We start from the raw sequence: 19,350 nt of genomic DNA on the forward strand, positions 1-19,350 counted from the left end.
CGAGGGAGCGCCGCGCTGTCGGAGGGTCAGTGCCGAGGGAGCGCCGCACTGTCAGAGAGTCTCCTAGTCCAGGGGTAGGGACACTAGCACTGTGCCACAAGAGGGCCATCAGATCTCAACAGAGTATCTATTACACTGATTTATCCAGTCCAACGTCAGGAAGGGTGGGAGCATTCCTTCTTTGCTGGATGGTTTGGGGTAATCTTTCCTCCAAAAGGCTTCCAGTCAACAGATTGCAGACGGGGTTAATGGGTGACTTTCTGAATCTGTCAATCATCGTCAGAGCTGAGTTCCTGCTCTCCCTTTTCCCAGATTAATCTCGTCTGCTGCTTTGGAAAGTGAATTAACCTCAATGAGTTGGAAACGGCATCCAGTAAAACACATTCAGGTGAAGGGAATGCACCTGATTCATTTGAGCCCCACAGCTTTTACTTTAAAAGTAAAGAGTTGGCGAAGTCCAGGGGTGTGGTGCTTGTGTAAGTTGGGGATTGCCTCATGTCTTATGATATGGAGAATGGGAATTATGGGGAAGCCCTTGTCTGTTCTCTCTGCCTTGAGTTATTTGTGGAGCCTGTTCTGGTGGACTGTGACCGTAATTTCTGCCGCACTTGTATTGAGTCCTACAGGGAGGCCCAGGGTGGCAGTGTCTGTTGCCCACTGTGCGGTGTGAGTACCGAGAGGTTGGTGCTGCAGCCCAACCGTGTACTAAGGAACGTGGTGGATAAGATTCGCCGGCTGACCACCCCCCAGCAGGACCTGACTGAGGATGAGAGGCGCCTGTGCCCGGAGCACCAGGAGAAGCTGACCCTGGTCTGTGAGACGGATGGTATGATCGTCTGCCTGGTGTGTAGGGACTCGAAACTTCACAAGCAGCACCGATTCAGGGAGCGGGCAGAATTCCTGGCATCCTGCAAGGTATGGCATCCCAAAGGGAGGGAAAAGGAGGGGAGTCTGCATCTCCTCCATTCACCAAACAAAGGTGGGCTGTGTTAATGTTAAAAATTAGCTATATTGTCACGTTCACTCATGTGAATACAGTGAAAAGTTTACAGTTGTCACTTATGATGCTGTCTTGGGTGCCAAGGTAGTTGTGTACACAGCCTTAAGTTCAAGGGGGGCATGGTGGTTCAGTGGTTAGCACTGCTGTCTCTCAGCGCCAGGGAACTAGGTTTGATTCCACCCTTGGGTGACTGCCTGTGTGGAATTTGCCCATTCTCCCTGTGTCTGCATGGGTTTCCTCTGGGTGCTCTGGTTTCCTCCCACAGTCCAATGATGTGCAGGCTAGGTGGATTGGCCATGCTAAATTGCCACATAATGTTCAGGGAGTTGTAGATTAGGTGGGTTATAGGGGTGGGTCTGGGTGGAAAGCTCTGATCAGGAGTGGACTTGTTGGGCTGAAGGGCTTGTTTCCACACTGTATGGATTCTATGATACAAATTCTCAGGAGAAAAACCTTTAGGGAAAAATAAAGCAATGATAAAGTCCAGCAATCACTTTCTGAAGTAAGGGTTCAGAATAAGTCCTTTCATTACAGACAGCACTAGGCTTCACCTTGAGGCTGGGAGTTTGAGCCCATGTTGAGGCTGGGAGTTCAGGTAACATGGTATCTCAGCGACTAGCACAGTGCCAGGGACCCGGGTTAAATTCCAGCATCGGGTGACTTTCCATGTTCTCCCTGTGCCTGTGTGGGTTTCCTCTGGGTGCTTGAGTTTCCTCCCACAGTCCAAGAATGTGCAGATTAAGTGAATTGACCATGCTAAGTGACCCCAAAGTGCCCAGGGTATTGCAGGTTGGGAGGGTTAGCCATGGGCAATGTGGATAGGGTGAAATCCTGATCAGAGGGTTGGTGCAGACTTGATGGGTTGAATGGCCTCTATCTGCACTGCAGAGTTTCTGATGAAAGGATTCTGTTTTATCAGAGGGATTTTGATTGTTCCTCAACTTACCAATTTACTGTATCTAGTCTAGCATCCAGTTATAACTTTTCTGAAGAAGGGTCCAGACCTGAACCGTCAGCTTTCCTGCTCCTCTGCTGCTTGGCCTGCTGTGTTCATCCAGATATACACCTTGTTTTTCCAGTTATAACCTGTTTCCTTCCTGCCTTCCCCTGCAGGATAAAGGTGCGGTGCTCTTAAACACTCTCAACCAGAAGGTGGTCTCTTTAAAAGATGTGGTGCAGAAACAAGGGCTGGAGATTGCACAGATCAAGGTAAGTTAGTCTGATCAGACCATGCTCAAAGGTTTGCAACATTTTCTTCAGTCCAGTTCTGGTTGCCATGCTATAGGAAGGATATTAAACTGGAGAAGGTTCAGAAGAGATTTACCAAGATGTGTCTGGGTTTGAGTTATAAGGAGAGGCTGTATAGGCTGGGATGTTTCCCACTGGAGCATAGGAGGTTGAGGTGATTTTCGAGGCCTATGAAATCATGAGGGGTATGGATTGCTTAATGTCAAATGTCTTTTCATTAGCGTGGGAGATTTCAATTTGCGGGGGGGGGGGGGGGGCGGAGTTGTATTTTTAAGGTGAGAGAAGAAAGATTAAGATATTGGGGTTGGGCAAACTTTTTTGTTCTAATGTGGAAGGAACATCCAGAAGAAATGGTGGCTGTGGATACAGTTACAATGTTTAAAGACACTTGGATAAGTACATAAATAGGAAAATTTGGAGAGATATGGGCCAAGTGCAGGCAGGTGGGACTAGTTTGGAGTTATGTTCAGAATGGACTGGTTAGACTGAAGGGTTTGTTAACATGCTGTATGACTCTATGTAGTTAATTTTTGTTTTTAATTGGCTCACAGGTTGTCACTTGTCCCTAATGCTCTTGAACCAAGTGTCTTGCTAGGCCCTCTTGGTGGATAGTTAAGAGTCTATCATCTTGCTTTGGGTCAAGAGTCACATAGACCAGAATAGGTGTAGATGGGTTTCCATCCTGAAAAGACATTTGTGGACAAAATAGGTTTTTACAACTGTCATTAATCTTGTAGTCACTGCATTACATTCTGGATTTATTTTAATTTGATTTGAACTCCTGGCCAGAGAGTTGGCCTCGGCCTATAGTGTATTAGTACAGCAATACCTGTGTTGTTACTTTGGCAAAATGACAGTGGCTACCTATTGAAAGGATGGGCAGAGGGGGCAGGGCTGCCTTGTTAGTAAGGAATGACATTAAATCGCTAGCAAAGTGGTCTCAGGTTGGAAGGCATAAACCTGTTGTAGAGTTGAGTGTAAGGGGAAAAAAACTCCCTAATGGGAGTTACGTACAGGTCTCCCAGCAGCCACAAAATGTGGGTCAGAAAACTAAATCAGGAGATATAAAAGGCATATCAGAAAAGCATGATTACAATAATTATGTGGGATTTCAATGTGCTAGTGAACCTGGAAAATCAGGCTTTTAATGGATCCCAAGGAAAGGGATTAGTGAAATGTATGAAATGTCTTTTGGAGCTGCTTGTGATAGAGCCCACTAGGGAACAGGCAATTCTGGGTTGTTGATGTCTAATGAGGGAGCTTTAAAGTAAAGGAATCTCTGTGGAGTGGTGACCATGATATGATAGCTTCTCCCCACTCAAACTGCAGGGTGCATACTGGAGTCAGATGTAATGATATTACAATTAGATACCTTTACTCAAAAGACACGAGGGAGGAGTTGGCCAGAGTTGATTGGAGTGGAGCAGCAATGGCAGGAGTTTCTGGGGGTAAATTGGTCTTTTTCAGGATGGCAGCCTCATGGAGTTCTGCAGGGGTCAGTGGGACCACACATTCGTTATACATTACAATCTGGGTGAAATGTTTGCAGGTGACATTGGTCATGGGTAGAGTTGAGTGGAGAGGCTACAGAAGGACTAGGAGAGGCTAGCAGAGAGAAGAAGCAAATGCAATACAGTCTTGTAAAGTGTGAAGTTATGCACTTTGGTAGGAAGAATAGAGGCATTGACTAGTCTGTAATGGGGAAAGACTTTTGAAAATCTGAAGCACAAAGGGACTTGGGAGTCCTAGTTCAGGATTCTCTTGGTTAACATGCAGGTTCAGTTGGTGGTTAGTAAGACATGTGATGTTAGCATTCATTTCGAGAGGGCTAGAATGCATGTACAGGGATGTACTGCTGAGGCTGTATATCTGGCTTAGGTCAGACCGCATTTGGATTGAGTAGCTTTGGACCCAGTATCTAAAGATGGATGTGCTGGTGTTGGAAGGTTCCAGAGGAGGTTTACAAGAATGATTCTGGGGCTGAAGGATTTGTCATGAGTGGTTGGTGACTGAGTCTGTACTCAATGGCATTTAGAATAAAGAGGGAGCTGACAGAAACATGAGGAATACTGAGAGACCAAGGTAGTGTGGATGTGGAGATGTTGTTTCCACTATTAGGAGAGACTAGGAGACAAAGGCATGGTGTCAGAGTGAAAGGCTGACCCTTTAGAACTGAAATGAGGAGAAATTTCTTCCTCCACTGGTGGATCTTTGGAAGTCGCTACTGCAGAAGACTCTGGAGGCCAGTCATTGAATATGTTTTCAGACAGAGGTCCTTGATTAGTAAGGGATCAAAGGTTACAGGGAGAAGGCAGGAAAATGGGGTAAAGAAACACTCTCCATGATTGAATGGCAGAGCATTCTCAATGGGCCATATGGTCTTGTACGTTTCGTGCTGATATGTCCCAGAATTGTAAAACGTGGATAAATGTAGGTTTTCCTGCAATGGGGCTGGCACACTGCATGGTGGTAGTGGACTGAATAGATGACCAATTGTTTGCTGTGCTGTTTTGATGAAGAACTGTTGATGAGAGTATTAGGGCAATTACATGCTCTTCAATATTGCTGATGCATTTTAACATCCAGAAAGGGCCTCCAATTCAATAACTTATCCATAATTGAGTTAGCTTCATTGTCACATACTCAAATGAGTACAGTGAAAAGGTTACAAATTGCCACTTACATCACCATCTCGGGTACACGCACTCAGGTTCAGATTTTTCAGTACCAGTTCTTAGGGAGAGAAAAAGATGTCCAGCATTACAGTTCATAGGAACAAATGAGAAAGTAGAGGAAGAAAAGATCAGAACAACAGTCCTTCCAACCCAGTTATAAAGTGGTCCCTCTGACATTGTCATCCCCCTCAAATACCCTGCTGGTGCTGATTTTGATCTGAAATTTGTGGAATGAGCCTTGAACTGATTTGAACAATTGGGCCCCCAACACCACAAGGTGTGCATTTCCCAACTGTTCACCTTGGACGATATTGAGTTTTTTTTAAAAAAAATATATTTTTAATGCCTAGCTTGCTTGAACGCAAACAATTGATTCTCCTAACAATCCTGTCTGAATGCCAAAACAATCCACATGTGTTTTTAATTCCTGCTCTTCACCTCCAGGATATGGGTTGCAGTCTGATCTGCCACATTGCTCAGCAGTTTGCTGACCTGCACAGATTCCTCAATGAGTGCGAACAACAGCTCCTGGAGAAGCTGGAGGCTCATGTGGAAGGCCACCTGGCGGGAATGGAAGGAAACCTTACAAAGCTACGGGCGATACTCTTCTCCACTGAGCAGGACACCTTGAGTATTGAGGCCAAATTGGATCAAGGTGACTTGGCATCTCTTAAGGTAAGTTCCTGATCTTTACTACCTGCCCCCTCCCCACCCCCATTGATTCTGGTTTCAGGTGATCTGTTCCCCTCTCCGATATCCCCAATAGCATGGGGATTGTGAACATCTGTAACTTAGCTTCTGGGTGGCCCACCAACAAAAAAATTGTGTAGGCATGTTTTTTTTTAAATCTGTTGCTGATGTCTGAGGGTTTCAGAGTTTTTATATTCTCTTATCTCAGTCACCACCTTCTCATTTTTGCCCCTATTTCTCCCCGCTGAATTTCATCTTGACTGCAGCATCTGCATCGTAGAATCACAGCTTCCCTGGAGTGTGGAAACAGGCCACTCAGCCCATCGAGTCCACACTGACCCTCTGAAGAGCATCCCACCCAGACCCATTCCCTGTCATGTTGCAATCCCCATGGTCTACACACCCCTAGACACTGGCCACGCTAAATTGCCCAGTCTACCAAACCTGCACATACTTGGACTGTGGGAGGAAACTGGAGCACCCGGAGGAAACCCATGCTGACGTGGGGAAAATGTGCCAACTGCACACAGTTACCTGAAGGTGGAATCAAACCCAGGTCCCTGATGCTGTGAGGCAACAGTGCTAATCACTGAGCAACCCAAGAAGTTTCTTCTGGGCTCTGCCTCACCATTTTGATTTGACTTGTTAGTGAAGGGTATGGACTTCTTCCCCTGCCCCCACCCCCTCAATCTCATCAATTTTTTTATTTAAAAAATGACAAGTGTGGAAACTGGTCACTGACAAATACTTGCAGTTCTGACCAACAGCAAGATGAATGAGGTGTGACTTGTGTTAATTTTTTTGAGACTCAGGATAGTCTGGCACACTTAGAGGTTATTCAGCCCATTGAGTCTGTGCTGCCTTGTGTCCCCATCCCAAACCTGTTTCTTCACCCAGTGTGATATTACCTGTCAGCTGTATGTGCTGAAGACTAGTGGATTGTGCTAAACAGCTTTGATTATTCACAATGAGGAAAGTATGGACCACCTCCAACATGCCCAACCACTTTGTACTTTCAAAATCTGCACCAGTGTCCAAAGTTGGATGCGATTCTACAATTGAGACAACACTTGCTAAATAATCCTGGCTGTCAGTGTAATTCTTTATGCAAACAGTTTAGGATTGTAGTTGATCTCTGTGCGGTGCACTTGCATGTACTGTAAGCTGCATATAAAGGCCTGCTTTTTGCATTTGTTTTAACATGGTAAAATAGGTGCCGACCATTTCTCTGGCTCATCTCTTGAGGTATTGCTGTGAATAATCAGTCAACCTGTCTAATTAGCATTGAAACAAAGCCTGGCATGGCTAAATGTTAACTGCTACATTCACTACTGCCATACTCTACCAATTAGTCCACTAGCTACCCAATGAATGGTCCTGATGTGCACAGATGTGACACATTTCCTTTTTGCAAGACTTAAAGCTTTGTATCACCAAACCACTATTTGAATAGTCAAATGGAATGACCAGAATCTTTGTGGCCTATTCTTAATACTTCAATATTTTCAATAACTATTCAAAAAGAACTTGATATAACATAGAACAATATTTTGCCAAACTTAGTAAGCAAAGTGTTGATCTGTTGTGTCCGGTGCACTGTGAATGTGGAATTGTTGAAAGTGCACTGTTTCGAGATGTTTTTCTTGTCTATGTTTTTTTGTTCTCTGGAAATACACTGAAACTAACTTTTTTTTTCTTTTTCTTTTTGTTTCTCTCTTCAAGGAAGTTAGTTCTTGGAGGGACAGGTATGCATTCTTAATTCACCATTGCTTGGGTAAATGTTCCAGGATCTAAATCCTGTTGTACCAACTCACTTGCTACAGCGTTGGCTTTTTTTTGTTTTTGCAGAGAATTGAAGTTACACATTGAGGAAATCTTACAACAATTGTATGTGGCTTTTGGTGTGACCACACAGAATATTATGCAAAGCTTTAGTCTCCTACCAGTGTCCATTTACTTAAGCACAGTGCAACAAAAGTTCACTTCACTTCCCGACTTGCATTCTCATTTGAAGCGACTATGTTAGACATTTTTTGAATGTAGTAAAGCAAGCTATTATCCACCTTCAATTAGGGTCTATGACCAGGTTAGATGCTAAAAGGCAGTCTATTCTTGGATGCAGTGTCAAGAACTAGGCTTCATTGTTCTAGGCTAAGTGGATGAGTTCTTGGACTAGGATGAGAAATATCTGGACTTAGAACACTACGCAAACAAAGCTTTTTGATACTCGGTCGTTCTGCATGTTTGCAGATGGGGAAGGAGTACAAAAGTTGGTGAGGTAGAAGATCAGCTGCAGTTTAATTCACTGTTTTTGGATGTTGTTGACTGGGTTGGTTAGATTTTAAATTTTGGTAAGGGAGGTGATATTTACAATTGAGACTTGATGTGGTTCAGTCTTTAGAAATAAGTCAAAACATGATTGATTAAAGAATTTAACTTATTGCAACCCAACCTCATCCAGGAAAGTTAAAGCTCATTAACCTTTTTAACTGCTTCCAAATGGATATAAAGAACCTTTCAGAGGAAAAAACTTTTCTCCTGGGCCAAATAATGTTTCAGTTTTGTTTCAATTAATTCTTTGCTGTTGAAAGTGGTGAGCTGCCTTCTTGAATCAGTTTTCCAGTAGGTGTACATACGCCCACTGTACTCTGACAGAGCGAGTGTTAGCTTAAAGGTACTTTGTTAAATTAACAGCTAACCAGGGCATGGAGGGGGCTGAATTCACAGATTGGTGAAATATCAGTCTCTGGCCAGATTGACCTTGCTGATAAGCTATTGGCAATGGGATTTCTATTGGGATCAAATGTGACTGGCTGCATTTCTTTGGTGACAACAGGAGTAGATTCCAGGTGCTCCCAAAGGACTCTGGTTGCAACAATATTTCTCCTGTTTAGAAATCCTCCATTTGTATTGATGGTGTCTTCCAGTTGTTTATCCAATTCCAAAACACTCCATTTTGAGAGAAACTGAGAAAAGCTGCTGCTCCAGGCAGATTTGACTGTTCAAATTCCTCAGCTTTTATTACACTTTTAAATTAGATCCTGCAATCTAAGTTTTGTAGACTAAGATGCTAGCCACACAGCTTGTTCTCAGCAACATTTCTGCTGTGGCCAATATTCTTTGTCTTTGAAAGATGTTCACTTTGTTTTTGTTGCTGTTCTAAATTTGCTCCAGATGACACAACCTATTGTTATAACATTGGATAGGCTGAAAGGGATGTATAGCCTACCACTCCTAGTCTTGTCTTGTGTTCTTCTGCCCTTGTATTTTCTAACACATCATCCTGTTAGCAGGCTTTCTGAAGAGATACCCACTGTTCTGCCTGGGAATGTGTGCCTGGGAACATACAAAGGTCCATTACAGTACAAACTATGGAAGGAAATGAAGAATATCATCCATCCAGGTAAATGAATGTATTGTCTCCACCTGTAATTCTGTATCTAGGTTAATGGGAGTAATTAACTGTCTGCCCTGTTTTTTTTTTTATAAATAACAAAAGCACAAATTGTTGGAAAAGCTCAGTAGGTCTGACAGTATCTTTGGAGAGAAATCAGTTAATGTTGCAGGTCCGGTGATCCTTCCTCAAAATAATGAGTTCTGAGGAATAGTCACTGGGCCTGAAATGTAAACTGATTTCTCTACAGATGCTGCCAGACCTGCTGAGCTTTTCCAACAGAGATAAGGTGTAGAGCTGGATGAACACAGCCGGCCAAGCAGTATCGGAGGAGCAAGAAGGCTGATGTTTTGGGCCTAGACCCTCCTTCAAGAAAAAAAAATCTTTTTGTTTTTTTTTGTTTGACTTCCAGCATTTGCAGTTGTTTCACTGTTTACTGGATTTACAAATGATTCTTTCACTACGTTATCTTCCCTGTTAGGGACAGTACCACTGTCTCATCTCTGGACTTGAGTTCTGGGTTCAAGACCCACCCACGCCACATCTGAGAGAGGGTTTTTCAAAACCGAAAATCTTTGTATCCATGGAATTCACTTGAGAGTCAGTCATTTGGCACAAGCTGTTGGGATTTTGCACTTAGCTTGGTGATGTGGATGAGGGCATATGATTGGGAATATTTCCTCATGAAGGTTGGATGAGTCAAATGCTAACATGAGCTAGCTAAGCGGACGGTGCCTTCTACATGGGAGAATGGCAGCAACTTTAAAAAACTTTGTTATTTAAATTTTTTTTGTATAGTCCTCACACTTTCAATTTGTGCTGATGCAGTTTGTTGACACTGGTTTGTCATTTAAGTTGTAACTATAACAAATTACAATGGACATACTCTTTTTCCATTAGGGAACCAGTGTGTGGAACCATTCCTATATTGAATAGGAAAGGAATGCTGACTTTTTTCTTTTGTTTAAACTGTTATTATCACTTTATCCCAAGCATGTCCTACTTGAGGACAGAAGGACCATCTTGCTGTTATTGCAAATTAACTGGTTTGCATATTTGGCAGTGTTGTTTACCAGAGCAGCATGGTATCAGTTTTAGTTGCATCCAATGGAATGATCTGAGATGCTCTTGATAGATTCACTGTCACCAATCTGCCTTGATGGTATTAATATAAAGTTATTGATAACTAGCAGTAAAGGATGCCCACATGGTCTCTAGCAGGTGAGAGAACAGGTCTTGGTGAGATTAGGTTTATTACCTGGACTCCTGTAACTCCAGTTATGGATATTAACTGAAGTAAGATCCAAGGATACAGCTGAGTAACCATTAGTGCTGCTGAAAGTCTGGTATACCAGATGTTGGCTCTTCCCATGACCAGCCCTTCATTGTTGAAGGGGCAGAGATAATCTAATTTTGTCAGTCAACCCTCTTCCATGACATGTCTTTATGGCATGTAGCCAAGCTGATTTTTGGTTTGGGTGATCCAGCAAATTGAATTGGAGCTGCAGTAATGAAATTGTTGTCGTGTAGAACTTTAGCAGTGTAATTAACAATTGTAGCAACAGATTGTGATCAGTGGTCTTTTCACAGTCTGAGTGGGTATGGACTGCTAGCTGAAGCCAGGAAGGTTTTGAGTTTGAGCTGGTCTTGTAGCATTGGAGTCATATAGCACAGAAACAGACCCTTTGGTCTGGCAAGTGCCAGGCATTGTATTCTGGATACAATTTGATTGGTCAAGCTCCCAGTCTTGAAGCAAAACCCATTTTATTCATATGATAGTTAAAATACAGTAAATAGGTAAGAAATTGGAATAATGTAACTCTATTGGAAAAATGAACAGAATAATAGATTATGTAACTGCTAAACGCTAGTAATATAGTAACATTTCACAACTGCATCTTTGACAAAGGCAAATTCAGTGAAATAGGTTGTCTCTCATGCAATTCTGCAGACCAGGAGAAGATATCAAAAGCAAACAGTATTGGGAAGAGATGCTGCAGCTTCAAAACCACAACTGCTACTGGTTCTGTGGGAGATTGCTTCTATTATTTCAACACTTGGGTTTTTTTTTAAAAATAGAACTCTCAAGCTGTTTACTCTATTAGTTGAATATACTGATTGGCACCTTTTTGTCTCAACCTCTTTTTCCCGATTTAAAACCAGACAAAATACACTTCCAAGCCATAGTATCATACTTCCATATCATCTTCCAAATGCACAACCACTTCCATCTAGAAGGACCAGGGCAGCAGATATATGGGAACGTGACCACCTTCAAGTTCCCCTCCAAGCCACTCACCATCCTGATTTGGAAATGTATTGCTGTTCCTTCACTGTCACTGGGCCAAAATCCTGTAATTCCCTCCCTAATGGTATTGTGGGTCAACCCACAGCAGGTGGACTGCAGCGGTTCAAGAAGGCAGCTCACCACCACCTTCTCAAGGGCAACTAGGGACAAGCAATAAGTACTGGCCAGCCAGCGATGCCCATGTCCCACAAATGAATTTTAAAAAAAAAAAACTGAACCCACATCTACCACTTCCTCTGGAAGTTCATTCCATAAGAAATGTTTTTGCTTTCTGAACAGTCGGCACTCAGATTTGAGTAATGTTTTTTTTTGACTAGAGACTTCTTTTTAAAATATCCTCTGAACATGTCTCCCAAAATTGGCTAGCCTCCTCCCCAGAGAGGAAACTAGTGTAACTATTTGACTTGTCCACCCCACCTGGAGTCCCAGTTGAACTAGAAGATGCTTCACCCCAGCGAAGAGCAATTACATGCCAGCAAGTAGCAGGAATAGGCCATCCTGTCCCTCTAGCCTGCTTGGCCAGCCAACAAAATGGCTGATCTGATTTACAACTCCAAATCCACATTTGTACCAACTCCTGATGACCTTTCACCACCAAACCCCTCTCTTCCCCCCCCTCCCAACCCTGCTTAAATGATTGATTTTACTTCTGCTTGGGGGGAATAATATCAAGTACTATACTTCCATCTCTTGCTCTCTCAGAAGTCTAAAGACTCATGACCTTCCTGAAAGAAAAACAAATTGCCATTTCAAGTGAACAGTTGCCTGTTTTTCCTCTTTGGTGATGCCCTGTTTTGGGGGAAAACATCTCCTTTATATTTTCCCCTGTCTATTCCCCTCCAGGATCTTGTATGTTTTAATTAAATTATCTTGCTTCTAATGCAAACAGATATGAGCTCAGCCTGTCCAACTTAATACAGCCCTGACTCCCCTTCCAAACCACCTCCATTCCAGCTATTAGTCAAGCAAATCTTTAACTTTTCCCCAGTACAACTAAATCCTTCCTTTTCAAGGTGACAAATTCCCTTTGGGATGCCTTTATTCAACTGGGGTGACATGGTGGCAAAGTAGTTAGCACTGCTGCCTCTGTGCCAGGCATATGGGTTCAATTCCAGCCTTGGGTGACTGTATGGAGTTTGCACATTCTTCCCACGTATGCACAGGTTTCCTCCAGGTGCTTCAGCTTCATCCCACAGCCCAAATATGTGCCAGTTAGGTGGATTGGCCATGGGAAATGCAGGGTTACAGGGATAAGGTGGGTGGAGGTTCTCTGTGGAATGTTCTTTAGGTACAGACTTAATGGGCCAAAATGGTCTCTTTCCATACTCGGTTCTATGAAACTGCCTCCAAAACACTCTGATATTGTAATCCAGATACCAACAACTTGCTGGTTTTTTTTTTAAAAAAAAACAAAAAATTATCTTGTATAATTTTTCTTCCACTTCTTGAATTACCGTAAATCTGGATCCACTTGTTCTCTACCCTATCATGAGTGGCAATATTTTCTTTGATCTGTCCTGACCACTTGTGACTTTGAATACTTCAGTTATATTGCCTTTCTGCCTTTCTACCTTTTTTAAAACCCTTCCAACATCTGTGACCTGTCTTTATAACTGTAATTCCCCATCCTGGAAACCACCTTGAAAACATCTTCATTCTTTCATGCCCTTCTATCCTTGCTAAAGGAGAGCACTCAATTCTCTAATATACACCAGTTGTGGTCAAGCTACTGTCTAACTTTCAAATAACATCCTTGCTCTTGTGTACTCTATCTTTTTGACTTTATTAATAAACAGTATGCTTCAACTGTTCTCAACCTGCTGTGCAAACTTTTTTAAACACGTGACCTACACCCTGGTTCCTCTGACTTGTGCCTGCTTGATGTGTTTTACCTTTATATAGTCTCCCAATGTTCTTGTAGCATAGTGGCTAAGTGGTTAGCACTGCTGCCTCTCAGGGTCCCAGGTTCAATTCCACCCTTGGGCAACTGTCTGCATGGAATTTGCAAATTCTCCCCGTGTCTCCTCTGGGTGCTCTGGTTTCCTTGCACAGTCCAAAGATGTGCAGGTTAGGTAGATTGGCCGTGCTAAATTAGTGTCCAGCGATATGTGGCTTAGCAATGGGGGGGCGTGGTTAGAGGGTAGGGGATGGGTTGGGTCTGGGTGGGTTGCTCTTCGGAGAGCTGGTGTGGACTTGTTGGGCTGAATGGCCTGTTTCCACACTGTAGGTCTCCTAAATAAGACTGGAATTGGATTCTTAAAATCTATCCCCTTTCTCTTTACCACATTGAACTTTAATTTGCCTACTCCACAGTCTTGTCTGTCTGAATTTCATAATTTACAATGCTCCTGTGTTTTCTCTAGTCCCCAAAATTTGAAACTTGTGCTGTGTACAAGATCTAGATCACTAATGTACGTGAGGGAACTGAGGAGCTCCACATTGAACCCTAGGTATCTTGCTACAAGCATTCCTGCAGCCTATAAAATGTTCATTAACCATCATTGTTTCTTATCTTGCTGCCAATCTTCGTATCCATGTCATCACTACCTGTTTTATTCCATGATCTTAAATCATTCAAGTCTATGTGGCACTTCTTAGAATGCCTTCTGGAAGTCCATGCATACTGCAGCAACAACATTGTTTTGATCAACATTGTAACTTCCGTATATTATTCTAACTCTTTTTTGAATCTTTAAAATCCAGACTGGCTCACATTAACCCACATTTGTACATTTAGCTCTGTTCTGAATTATTTTCCTAATTTCCCAACAATTGAAATTTGACTGGGCTGTAGTTTCTTAGCTTGTCCTTGCACCTAGTCTCTTTTGAACAAGGGCATAATATTTGTGATTCTCAAGTTCTATGGTCATGTCCAGAGTCTAACAAAGATGAAATAGCTAGTGGCTCTGCAGTCTCCATTCTTGTTTCCCTACATCCTTAAATGCATTCCATCTGGTAAAGTCCCTTTTCCAACTGTACAGATCCTTCTCCATTTTTAAGTACTCCTAGCAACCAAATTCTCCCTTTTTGACAATGGCCAGGGTGATGTCATCTTCAGTCAGTGGATGCAAAGTTTTTTATTTAGTACATCAGCTGTGCTCTCTACCTCCATGTCCATCTGTTGGTCCCTGATCATCCTCTTGCCAGCTTGCCTTTTTATTTGCATACAGAAAATTTGGGTTTCCTTTTTTAGCTGCCAGTATCTTCTTCTCTCACGCTCTCTCTCTTTCTTTTTTGTTTTCTCTTTTTTTGCTTTTTCACTACATGCTATCTGCTTCTCTAATCTATTTTCTACCTGATATCATTCAGAAGCCTTTTTTTAAATTTCTTTATTTTCTTCTTTTCTACCCCTTATCAAACAGAACTATGCTTGCTTTCCCTTGTTTATGAAGGAATATATGCCTGGTACACTTAAATCATTGCCTATGTTGTGATTCTTCACTTGCATGGTGTACAAGTTGTCTGGCATATTTTTAGTGCAGCATTACACAGTGGAGCTTTCACAGTAATGCTTTCTCATAGTGCCCTGTAGTAAAAGATGTATGATTTTTGAGCCAATGTTGATCTTTGGTTTGGCGGGGGTTGGGGGTGTGTGGGGATGGTGGGGGGTGGAAAAAACAGGAGCCAAAGTTCAGAGGAAAGAAGATCTGTACCATACCCAAAGCAAGAGTTCATTGTCTCCTTGTAAGCAAGGAGGCTGGTCTGTACAGTTCCCCTTAAATGAAAGACCTATTTATTGATGCAAGCTGATTGCAATTTTGAAGTCTATTTATTGTGGATGAGACAAGAGCAAATGAAGTCTGGCTTGTTTGCTACTGTATACAAGTTCAGACAGCTTTTTCTTGTTTAGTTGGGTGAGAAATATAGGCTGTAGTTTAAGGAGGCAGACTTGGTAACTACAATATTTCAGCTAGGCTTCTGCAGTGCAGTGTTTCAACTTATACAGTCACTTTTCTGATCAAGAAGTGTCCACTGGAACTGTACTCTGGCTTTTTCATTGTTTCCACTGGAAATGTGTGCTTCACTTAATTGTGTTTTTTTTTCCAGAACATAACCACTATAAGTGAGGATTTACTGTAATTTATCTATCTGTTCTTAGCCCCTGCTGCAGTTGACTTTCTCACTTCATTCTTTTCAGTACAGGTTGTGTACTGTTCTTCTTTTCACTAACATTATAATTCAGTGTGGACTTGTGGCACAGTGGTAGTGCCCCTATTTCTGAGCCAGGAGGCCTGGGTTAAAGTCTCAAGTACAGAGGTGAATCATAACCATTGCTGAACTGACTTGTATTAGAGATATCCAATGCAGTGATTACTGTCCCTCCTAAGCATTTCTCCCAATGATGTTTAATCCACTTGGCACATCTCATTTGCATTTGTTTGTTGTGCAGTTCCCCTCAGTCTGACCCTGGATCCTCAAACAGCAAACCCTTGGCTCCTGCTATCGGAGGACCTGACCAGTGTGACTGTCACTGAAACCAAGCAGATTGTCCCTGATGGCCCAGCCAGGTTTGACGTGTGTGTGTCTGTCTTGGCAACGGAGGGTTTCACATCTGGCACACACTACTGGGAGGTGGAAGTGAGCAGCAAGTCCAAATGGGACCTGGGTGTAGCCAGAGAATCCATTAACAGGAAGGGGGACATTGCTTTGAAGCCTGAGAATGGATACCTGGCAATTTCCCTGACCAATGGAGGGCAGTACTGTGCTCTGACGTCCCCCACTGTCACTCCCCTGCAGCCGAGTGGGGGACCCAGTCGGATTGGTGTTTATGTGGACTATGAGGGAGGCCAAGTGTCCTTTTACAATGCTGATGACTTTGCTCATCTCTACACGTTTACTGAGACACTTACAGAGAAAATATTCCCTTACTTTTGCCCCTGCTTGAATGACACTGGAGACAATGGTGCCCCTCTCTCTGTGGTTTCCTTTCAGTAGATAGTTTAAGATCTTTAGTTTAATACTGGCATCTCCCCAGGTTTGTGTAAAATTGGGGGGGAAAAACACCCTTCACTGAGTGCAGCTATAGGTGAGACTGGGCATGATGATAAACTAAACTATTCTGATTACTTTTCTAACGTTATTGGCAATGCATCCAGAATGCACTGAGCTCCACTGTCCACGTAATCAGCAATGTCTGACCCAGTGTTTCTAGTCTGTTTCAGACTACCTGTGTCTGATGAATTCCATATCATAGTGAAATGTAAGATTAATAAACTTAATCTTTTGTGAAAAAGCAAAATTGGACTTTTTTTTTTTTTTTTTGCCCTGCACTCCGACCTTCTGATTAACTACAGCATCACAGTTAATCTATATTATTGAGACACAGCTTGTAACCAAGAATAATGCACAAACAGAAGGAAAAAGTCTCAGCTCCCCAGGAAATTACATTTGTGACATTTCAATTAGTTCCAACTGTCCTGGCTTAATTTATTTTGTTTTAAAATATCCTAACATGAGCTAGGCTTGCACTGTGTAATTTGGAAGATTGCTTCATATTAGCAATTATGTTAATGCTAAAAGGTGTTCTTCCAACTCCCAGTGAGCAACATGGGAACAGAAATTTTTAAAAAAAGTCACCTTCCCAGTGAAAGTGGACAGATTTCTTCAATAGAGTATTAGAAATTGGAATTCTGCCCATGGCAATTCTAAATGAATTAGTAACTTTACCACACAAACTTAATTTTTTTTTTTTTTTGTTAACCAATAGAAGGGAAATGTGGTGAACATGGAGTTAGGCCCCCTAAATCAGATAATAAAATTTAAGTAGACATTTAGACTCTAAAACTGTATGGCCCCTCTCCCATTCTGAAAATGTACTTTCTGCCGTAATGTGAAACAAAAACTGAAATGCTGGATAAACTGTGATCTGAAGAGAAAGCAAAGTCCAGCGAACCTGCAGTTCTACCTTTATTCTGGTCACTACCTTCCAGTGACATCATCCTTCTCAGATCACCCCTCTCCACTCAAAAGGAAAGAAACAGTCACCTCTCCTGCTGAGCTCCATTATTTTAGTCACCAGAATGGATATAATTTAGACAGGTGCTATTTGCTTTTCCTTTTTTTTCTGGAAAAAAAAACATTGGTATGTTTTTGGGAAAGCTGAAATATTCCTTCACTCTGTTTTTGATATTGGTTCTTCTCAGTAAGGTGGGAATGGCCAATGTTGCATTAACATGGAGCAAAAATTTGAAGAATACCCTAAGGGGGCTTGGAATTGGGTCAAAATGAGAATTTATCCCATAGATGTGAGATGCGGCTCAATTTTCCATCAATCCATTGGGAATAAGTATCCAGTGCTTAACTCACAACCCTTCAATTGGAGTCACTATTTTGAGGCTGTTATTGCAAAATGATCTGAAAGATAGCCCCGTGTGCAAAAGACTAGAATAGTATTTTATTATCACTTGTATTTATAAAGTTGAGATGTGTAAAAATTGTCACAATTTGGTGCCAATTTAGTTTCAGAAATTATAAAAAGTATTTGAGACAAAGTTCATCTTTTGTTCCATCTGCGGCCCCTGGGTTTATGGAATGGCTATGGGACACTGTTGCTGAGGATGCCAAAACAAGGATTTCAGGACCAGATCCACCTCGCTGAAGCCACTGCATTACCACCATAGCAAGGAGGGACAGAATAGACCCACCAAGTTACCATCACTTGAAGGGGTAACATTGCCACCGTAGCCGTGAGGAATGAACCAGAGCCAACATGCTGCAGCCAAGACAGCTGCTGCTGGAACAGCCACCAGGAGGGATGGACCAGACCCACTGACGATGAAATCTTCGCTAAAACTATGGCCACCAGGATGGACATCCAGAGCCAACATACTGCTGGCGTTGTATTAGGCTGTTATCACCTTCCTCCACAGCAGCTGCAGAAAAGGTGAACTTTAATACAAAAGAGAAATGAAGAAACAAAACAACAAAAAAAAAGTGGCCACCCACAGGAGCATAGAGGCGTAGAGCCCAAAACTTTGTGCCCTGGTACTGCCATCATCTTGATACTATTGCAACGTGTTTAATTTGTGGGATTAAATTTGGATTTAATCTAACTTTGTTGGCAAATTATAGTGTTAAGGGAAACATTGTTCTTCACATGCTTGAAGTGCTTTGATGACAGTAGATGGTCAATTTGAAATGGACTTGAGCTGAGATGTTGAGGAAAATTGGTCCATCCTTCTTGTAACATGTTTCCCTATTGAGCTCGCTTACAAATGAGAGTAAAGGGATATTTGAGGGCATACAGCAGCTCCAATCTGAACGTACTCTGGGTCACTGCATAAATGGCAGTGTTGGTGCAGTCGCTCAGAAGCTGAAACAGAATTCCTGTCTCTTCATAAATCTCATAAGGGCTAAATAGAGATGAGAGAAGAAAGATGCATGTAACTGTTGTTATCCAGAGCTTGATAAAGCTGCCGGATACTGTGAAGAGTAAAGCAATAGACCTTCTACACACCCAGAGGTTCCTTTGGGTGTGACTGGCTACTAAACTGTGCCTGGCAGTGAGGATGTTCAAATCTAAAATTGAGAAGAATGAATATTTTTTAATTCCCAATCTAAGAAAATGCCATTGTTGCAGATTGAAAATAAGTTACTGGTGCTACAAAACAACCCCATGGTATACTGTTTGCTATAGCATTAGGAACATGCAAGAAGGACCAGGGAATATTTTTCTTCAAACAGAAGAACAAGCTCATTGTAATGGTCACCACAACAGCAGTTTTCACTGTGCAATATTTTGATTTCAGCTTCTGAGAGCAAGTGGCTACACAACGATCAAAGGTAAAGGCGACCATGAACCAGACAGAAATGTCTACGGCAGTCGATGGGATGAATAGAATAAATGTACAGACAAGAATGCACAGCAGCATAGAGTTTCTCTAATAAATTGTAGCGATCACCATGAAATCTGCTGTCACTGTGGCCACCAGCCAGTGAGTGATGTGTTTGGTGAGACTGCATTTCCCACAACTCAGGATCACAATTGCCACCACGTTCACTGTGAGAAGTAGAAAAGAAAACACTAGCATAACAG

The 19,350-nt window shown here is 42.3% G+C and overlaps 2 protein-coding genes across 3 annotated transcripts in view; one reads left to right on the forward strand and one right to left on the reverse strand.

Moving 5' to 3' along the window:
* Positions 1-497, reverse strand: part of LOC109925851 — a 6,423-nt gene extending 5,926 nt beyond the window's left edge. Inside the window, exon 1 of the mRNA XM_048616508.1 lies at positions 433-497. Within this exon, the coding sequence (XP_048472465.1) occupies positions 433-497 (65 nt within the window). The remainder of the gene's footprint in view (positions 1-432) is intronic.
* On the forward strand, positions 451-16,554 carry LOC109913413 (zinc-binding protein A33-like). Of its 2 annotated transcripts, none has more exons than XM_048616447.1 (6): positions 451-915; positions 2,114-2,209; positions 5,368-5,598; positions 7,336-7,358; positions 8,904-9,016; positions 15,706-16,554. In XM_048616447.1, exons 1-6 carry the CDS (start codon positions 496-498, stop codon positions 16,248-16,250), a joined length of 1,428 nt encoding a protein of 475 aa, XP_048472404.1. In that variant the 5' UTR covers positions 451-495; the 3' UTR covers positions 16,251-16,554. The 2 variants fall into 2 exon arrangements, with proteins under 2 accessions (XP_048472404.1, XP_048472405.1); XM_048616448.1 differs by having other exon boundaries at positions 8,907-9,016.
* Positions 16,555-19,350: the final 2,796 nt, after the last annotated feature.

Source organism: Rhincodon typus, chromosome 35 (genome assembly GCF_021869965.1).
Source record: "Rhincodon typus isolate 14 chromosome 35, sRhiTyp1.1, whole genome shotgun sequence".
NCBI lineage: Eukaryota > Metazoa > Chordata > Chondrichthyes > Orectolobiformes > Rhincodontidae > Rhincodon > Rhincodon typus.

Bases quoted from the DNA above. Each gene is read 5' to 3' on its own strand.
- LOC109913413 (XM_048616447.1), top strand. From the start codon at position 496: ATGTCTTATGATATGGAGAATGGGAATTATGGGGAAGCCCTTGTCTGT. The intron at 7,359-8,903 runs GTATGCATTCTT...TCATCCTGTTAG, and splicing joins GTTAGTTCTTGGAGGGACAG to CAGGCTTTCTGAAGAGATAC. The intron at 9,017-15,705 runs GTAAATGAATGT...TTTGTTGTGCAG, and splicing joins GAAGAATATCATCCATCCAG to TTCCCCTCAGTCTGACCCTG.